This window comes from Cephus cinctus, unplaced genomic scaffold, assembly GCF_000341935.2.
Source record: "Cephus cinctus unplaced genomic scaffold, Ccin1 Ccin1_scaffold0129, whole genome shotgun sequence".
NCBI classification, from domain to species: domain Eukaryota; kingdom Metazoa; phylum Arthropoda; class Insecta; order Hymenoptera; family Cephidae; genus Cephus; species Cephus cinctus.
In genome coordinates, this window is record NW_014332862.1 from 719,552 (window position 1) to 727,507 (window position 7,956).

Genomic DNA, 7,956 nt, shown 5'->3' on the forward strand with positions numbered 1-7,956 from the left:
TCTGTATAATACTGTATATAGTATATATATATATATATACAGGTACCTATAAAGACAAGAGGTAACGAATGACGATGAAATGTTCTCAGTGTAAAACGGGGGATGGTTCATCCCGTATTATTTAAAGGGGAGACAAGTACTAAGTCGAGCATGGAATACGAATATTAATTTGTAAGATCTTAAGTTGGCAGCATCTCCTATAGGCTTGAACGATCTTACGTTACGAGCCACGCGCTGTGGACCAATGATGAACGAAATCACTTGGAGCGGAATTCTCTTGGCGACTTTAGGGTTAATTATCTTCTACCAGCGTTTGATTAATGTTTGAGTAACTAATGGCTGGGTTTTTGACGAGACAATGCACAAAGGGTGTACTCAAGAGAACCGACAGATGTTTCCAACCATCACGATCGATTGCCTTGTCAAAACGAGAGATGATTCTGCTTTCAAATGGTCCAGATATAGCCGCTCCCTGCTTCCCTTCCGCCTGGTCGCCTTATATCCCATAAATCGGAATGTGATTCTATCGGATTTTTCTTACACTACTTTTTTCTCTCTTCTCACTTTTCTTTTTTTCTTTTCCCTTTTTCCCTACCCCCTTTCTTGCGCCGTTTCCCACGTCATCTTGGAAAGCTTCGAGGGTACGACGAATATCCACACCGTAAAGTGGAAAATAAATGAAAATTCTCCCTGACACCGGTTAACACGGTCTAATCTGATTGGACGGACGAATGAGCCACGTGGTTTATTTTTTTTTTTTTTGATAATTCTTTTTTTTTCGAGTATCACTCTCTTGTTTGATACCTTAATTATATATTACGGACTACTAAATCATACTTCGCGGACACGTACAATAATTTTGTTACCAGTGAATCTGACTTAGGGCTTCTTTGCCTGAGCGTTATCTGCTTTTCGATGTTTTCTCGACCTATCTTCCAGCTCCTCGAGAGGATCGCACGGGAACAGGATGCCGGAGACCTTGTCCTGAATCGTCATAGGAACTCCCACGAGGATCCCCATCAGCCCTAGTACGGCTCTATTGTACGCATTGTATATACAATATTTGAAGTTTCCGACTTGGGGTAGTTTTATCTGAAAAAAAAATAAAGATGTTAAATAAAATAAAGTAAAATAAAATGGTTTAAAAAAAACAAAGGGATGGTAGTTAATAATAAAAAATAATCACATTATCGACATCCGGCATATCCGATATAGCTGGAGCCACGGTCGCCATCATGCGATAATAAAGATTTTCCGTATCTTTACTGTCCCCCCACACCCCCTCGGCCGAAGTCCAATAAACCAATCCCGCCGCCACAGCACTTTTCAAAAGTGTCTGAACCAGTTTCCCGAATTTTTGTAAACGCGTTTCCGGCGGCCCCTTTTGCGGACAATCGCAGACCTGTCAAACAAAATGATACAGAATTAACCACCTTCCTGTTCAATCATCCCAAACGAATTTTAATCCTCGATAACGAATGGCGCAAGGGTAGCTAATTTCTTTCCTCATTCTCCCCCAGCCAAACGAGTTTACTATAAATCCAACGTCCCGTTAATCGGAATTAGGGTCTCCTAGTCCCATACGGAAATCCGATTACGAGCACGGGGTCGCTTTGCCGTGGCGTCTCCTCGCTTCAGTCTAATCGTCGCAAAGCGATCGTGAACCTCCTCGACGCTGACATATGCAGCAGCCCTAACAAGTAACAGACTATTCCAGGAGCAGAGCTCCTCTATTAGAGACGGTGCAGTCCAGGCGACCGGTTTCCCAAATGCTTCATCTAATTTTGGCTAAATGCTGGAATTCAAGCGTGGGACGTTTGTGCCACGTCAAACGGACTCTGAAGATCCAACGTGGACCTCATAGAGTCGTGACGCCGTATTAGACGGGTGACGCGGAATATGAACGCCACTCAATGTAGAGCCTAGGGAAATTTTATTAAAAAAAAAAAAAAGAAAATTAATAGAAAAACTTAACAGTTGGCGGACAGGTCCTTTCTAAGTCTCTTCTGGAACAGATCCTTATTGATACTGGTCTTGATACCCTGTAGCTGGTTTTTCCGTGTCCTGGCGTCGGACACGGTTCCTTCACCACGCCGCTTACTAATTTTTGAACCTGACGAGGACGGACGCACGTTTTTGGTTTTGACAGGTTAATCGTCTGTGCGATACATTTCGTCGTCTTCTTCATTTTTCGGAGCAAAAGTTATTCAGGACTCGGGGAACAAATTGTGGTGTATATTTGAGAAATTGGACGAAAGGTATGGTAGGGATTTTTAAATAAATTTTTATCCTTTGTAACGAAAATTTATTCACATTTTACGATGTGCACGTGAATTTTGTCGTTGGTCACGAATTCTCAATAAGATCTTCTCTTTTTTTTTTTTGACAATCCCATGAAGCAAGGTCGAGCTCCAACCGATTCCTGCGACCCTAGCGGCAGAAAGGTAAACTTCTTCGAGGATGGAAGATAAGTCTGTAACAGGGACGGATGTCTGTGCCTGTAAAACTCGATAAAACTCGGCAGTCAACGAGGGTTCCTATTCCTTATTCATCAAGGCTGCTGAGAAAAATGTCTTGAAATTTCCATGTCACCCGTTCGTACATCCCTCAAGGTCCTGGGAACCTCATCCAGTGCATCCGTTCCGGTATTGCTAAGTCTGGCAGTAACGGCTGTGAAGGAACATTCAAATTTTTCTCTAATCCAAGAATTTTCAAAAACTTGAACGATCTATGAAAATGAAAATGAATATTTGATACCCTATTCTATAACCTATTTGTACTCAATTTTAGTATCGCAGGTTCGATATCTACCTTATAGAAATACAAGAATAAAGATTTTGTCCGGAAAATAGTTTTATCGCGACATAAATGTTTAGCGGTATTTATGAAGCGGACTGTACATGGACATAGCTTATATTTAAACCGTATCCTTTGCACGCAATAGAAAGCATAAATATTTTTTGTATGATCTAAAAAAGTAATACCCTGTAGCTGAGGGTAGCGGTACAGCGATAGGTAAAAATCGTCTAAAATAGGTCGAACTCGAAGAGGATTTGAATCCCTCGTATATAGAAGGGGGATTGAAGGGGGTGGCAGAGAAGTTACCATCCACGTGGCATATATCACTTTTATCGCAAGGAGCCACCAGCTCGGTATGTATATGCTTATTAATAGACACCCAGTACCCCTAAGGATAGGGTGAAAAATATGAGAGCGGGCTGTAGTTTAAAAATGAGAAAAATCTAGAAAACTCGAGGGTTCCCGAAAAAGAGACAAAACTCTATATATATATATATCAGCGAATATAAATGTAAGTCCGTAAAATAATCTGTGTGGGAAATCACCCTAATACGCGAATAAACACAATTCCACGCGTAAAAAACGTAAAAAGGCAGTGTGAAGGAGAGAAAATACCAAAAAAATATTTTAAAAACGTAAAAACCAAGGTAAACAATGGTAACTTGTGGTAACACCGAGTCATCCATATTTTTTGTTATTTGTCCATTTCGTTATCCCTTATCCCTCTTGAAATTTCGTCGAATGTAAATTCGAAAAATTGGAATATTTTTCATAAAAGAAAAATAAATTCCCCCCAAAAAAAAAGAAGGATAGGATCGAAAGATCCGTAAGATTACAGAAAAATGCGATGCACTCCAGCTGACATCTGGACCATTTACGAGTAGTTTCCATGACGGCCGTGAGTTGAGTCTTGATCAGGAAGAATTGATCCCTTAAAGGAAGAGGGGCCTGAAGGGGATGGCGGACTTTTCCGTAGATCCTCCTAATTACGCAAGAGGGCGAGATGGCGCATCGACGACAATCGAGACTCTAATAGCAGGAATAATTAATTTATAATTAAGAGGCCAGACTGCGCTGTCGTCCACAAGACTGTCATGGCGACCTCCCCTTTCCAGCCCCCCACCCGCTCGACCCCCTCAACCCAGATGGAAGCTCGGAGATCTTAGAAGAGCTACGCGACATAGCTCTGGCCCTTTTCTTATGGTCGACGAGAGGAAAATTAGCAAGTCGATCCGTAGCAGATATCTAGACGGATCGATGTCCCTAATTATTCCGCTCGACTGGCTTTACGCGGTAGGAACCGTTCAGGGCTGGTGAGCATGACGTACCTCGTTACTCTTACAGAGATCTAGTAGTCGGGAATACTAGCATGCAATTCAGGAATAATGTATAATCGATACAAAACAGCAGACTGGCAACGCAGTGGATCCTGAGCACCTGGATGCTTCTTGCATGGCTGAAGTAGTAATAAGAATCTAAAAATCTCCCTAGATGGCGTTGCTGTTCGACTGTCTTGTAATAAAAGTTTATTCCCTGACGGTCTGGTTCGACGTACATATCTATATATAGATATACAGGGAGATTCAGCCAGCCGAGGAATTGGCTGATTTCACAGTACAGAGAATAGAAGGTAGGTAGGGACCTTCGCGATGCTGGAGGCATCAACTGTGTCGGAAGCTGATAAGGGAGGCAAAAGGTAAGGCAAAGGCCCCGGCGCAAGGTCGACCTCGGGGATGCAGAGAGGATGGGCAGCGCAAGGTATCTCCGGGTGGGGAGCGTAGGAAACTAATTTTCGCGATATTGGTTTTATGAAATTGGTTATTGATGTTCTTTCGCCGTTGCGCCCGGCCAATAATGGAAGTGGAAAGGCGGCGGCCGATTATCTTCGAGACCGACGGGGATATCCAGTAGGATTCCTCTAACGGGCGTTAAATCGACTTTACCACCGGCTAATAACGTCTACACTCTACAGGCCACCATTCTCGCCCCTGTCGAACCAGTCGGTTCTAACTGGTTTTCAACGTGGTTCATTATCCGATTTATCGCCCATCTCGATTTTCGTCCAATCCTTTATTTCGCATGCAAACGTCACTTCCGGTCTAGAGTTGACAAAAAATTAACGGCCCTGTCCGGTCTGCTTTTCTGCTTTGGCCCCTCCCCAAAGGTTCCTTTCATTTTCATCCCTTTTGCCGCTTTCTTTTCGTCCTGCTCGTTTACCTTTTTACTTCCATCACTTGTTTTACCTTTTTCATAGAAATTTTCAAACCCCGCCTGACCTCAAACCCGGAACAGTCGTCCTTCTGGCAACCCTCCAAAAATCTCCCGACGAATCTGCGGGAACGAGGGATGCACGGAGGGAAGTCTCTTACCGGCGGTTGTGCGCTTTTCCATGGAATCACTAATTTTCCCAGGAACGCTTTGGAAACTGCTGTTAAAGCTCGTTTTCCCATTTCTGGTTAAGATACAGAAAATTTTTTTATTTTGCAATTCCACGTCCTTACGGAATTCCATGGAATCCTATTTTCTAGAACAAAATGCATGGTGTTCCGTTTTCTCTTGTTTATCTTGGACTCTGCCTAAAGTAGCAAAAAAACGTACAATTAGAAAAAAATTTATGAATTACCCTGTATACATATATTCTTAAACGTCTATAACAAAAAATCCTGAACAACGAAACGGCAACACACGGAACCTCCTGGATCAAATAATTTTCGTTATTTCCTTCAATTTACACAGCATCCCGTCACGAACTTATTCGTATCTGAAAAAAAGTCAATAGAAACCAAATGAAATAATCCACACGAGCACAACCAGTGCGCGAATCAATATATATATATTTAGAGAGCAACCATTTCAGTATCAGCATTGGAACAGTATTATATCCTGGAAAAGCAATAGGGTCCAGTGTCCGCTGTATGATTTGTAGTCAACTCGTAAATTAGGATTAATCGAGAATTTCGGAGGCTAGTTTGGGGCGTCGGGTAATCTAAGTTGAACGCCTGATGTAAGTCGAGTCCAAGTGTTTGGGTTTGGTTGGTACCCATAAGTCCAAATTCCGTCTGAGACTATTCCGTAGGAGTTATTGAGTCCTGGAGCGCTGACTGGAAACCTGGAAGTCGAAGGGGGTGGGTGAGACCGATTAGAATTTCCTTGAAAGGGTTGACGGGTTCCCCAATCTGATGAATGTAGTGTGAGGGTCGCTAAGTAAGGGTAAGTGTTTGCGTGCCTATGTACAAATATAGTCGAATGTACATTGGTGTTACGCACGAGCCCAGAGACGACCAAGATGGGGTCGAACTATGCGGTTCAACTGCCGGGACATTATTCATAGGTCGATTAGTTTCGCTTTTAGGAACCCTTTGAAGCGCCTGAGACGAAGACGTCCTAGAAAGAGGCCATTTGCTTCCTTTCAACATCCCCGCCGTCGGCTACATCCTGTCACCTCTGTTTCTCCACTTCCTATAATTCTTAAACTCAGCTCAACGGCCAACGGCGCTTTACTGTGTCACGTGGTACCGCACTTCCGGAATCTTTATCGCTGTTGGAAGACGACCAACTTATTTGAATCCATTCGATTCTCTTCATGCTCGACCTACCCTTAATTGTTTCTACTCCCCCTAAAATATCCGTACACGAATAAATATATGTAATCCATAAGCTCCCTCTACTTCCGGATACATTCGAGGGCCGGAGAGAAGCTAAATTCGTCTGAATAAATAAATATGTAAAATTACGTTAAAAGACTTTGGATTGACGCGTACGAAATTGTCGATTGACGAAAAAAAAAAGATTGCTAGTAACGTCGTTCGAGATTGGGGGTAGAAAGGAGCACGCTGACGGTATTCAGGGTCCGTCAGGGGTGTTCGTGAATAAGGGAAGATGACGCCGTAGAGAGGGCACCCAGGGACTGCAGGTAAATTGATCAGAAAAAGGTCCATTGTTAATCTTTCCTTGAAACGGGAGCCATTTTGGCTCCACCCCCCCCCCACCCCCCTCCCAACACATTTACACCCTCCTTCGCAGAAGCCTTCTCTCTCTTTTCCCGATTCTTTTCACCCATCCTCTTCCACATTCTACATTTATCTCCTCCTCCCCGCAGTACCCAAGAGTGTCATCCAACATGGTATAACGTAATTACAAGATCAATCAAAGGATCAGAAACACGTTAGCGGTCTCAACCCTCGCCCCTCTTCGAAAGTATCCTCGAACATTTTTCCCAGGAGCCCATGCCTGAAAAACAATATAAAAATTGTACAAATGGCATTCACTCTGATTCACCGAAAGTCTCCGGAAGACGGATCGGGGGCAAGAAGGAGAGAAAGAAAAGTACCCCAAAAAAATCGATCACGAGAAATAAGAAGAGAAAGACTAATATAAGGAAAAACAAAGGAGGAGCATATACTCCCCTGATTGAACTGGGGATAACGCGTCCCTTCGTCCCGGAAGGAGCACATAAATATATTTCCTTTTCCGTTGACTCAAAAGAGACACGCACCCAGACACCGATCCGAAAAAACAGCACGTACTATCCCATACACAATCGTATATACGTATTATGCTAGTCGAGTGTACGTAATCACGTACACTTACAGCCGCAGTCGTGTATATCCGCTCGCGGCGTAAGGGATGCTGGTACACATCGGGTCCAGATCGGTAACGCGAGCATAGGCTGTATATCATCCTTTCGCAGGACTTTAAATCAGGATAGAGGCTGAATAACCAAGAGTCGGGTCCCCGGGGTACAGCCTCCATGGAATTTCAAACGAAGTCGCGGGTTCTCAATCCTCTCAGTTACCTATATTCTTCTATCACCCCCCACTCGTCCGCCCCTGGCCTCTCTCTCTCTCTCTCTCTCTCTCTCTCTCTCTCTCTCTCTCTCTCTTCCAGAGCTTCTCACGCCTTCCCCGACATCTTTCTCAGCTCAAGACCCCTCGATTCTCCCCTTCCTCCCTCCCATCTCCACCCCATCGATCTTTGCCTCTTTGGTAAACGGCATCGGAGCAGAGATAAACGATGTTTTGATATTGCTCTCAGGCACGCGTGCACCCCGTGTCAAAGGTCACCCTCGGAAGGACCTTAAAGAACCTTTAAGGGCCCCACCCTGAGTTTGACCGGAGACTTAGTTTTCTTTGGAGACTACTTTCTTTTTTTTTGAAT

General features: G+C 43.7%; 1 protein-coding gene across 1 annotated transcript; it reads right to left on the minus strand.

Moving 5' to 3' along the window:
- Positions 1 to 776: 776 nt before the first annotated feature.
- LOC107262770 lies at positions 777 to 2,774 on the minus strand. The gene is made up of 3 exons (XM_015729305.2): positions 1,976 to 2,774; positions 1,187 to 1,402; positions 777 to 1,092 (listed from the first exon to the last, which is right to left on the minus strand). The coding sequence occupies exons 1-3, from the start codon at positions 2,186 to 2,188 to the stop codon at positions 880 to 882; spliced, it is 642 nt and encodes a 213-aa protein (XP_015584791.1). The 5' UTR covers positions 2,189 to 2,774; the 3' UTR covers positions 777 to 879.
- Positions 2,775 to 7,956: the final 5,182 nt, after the last annotated feature.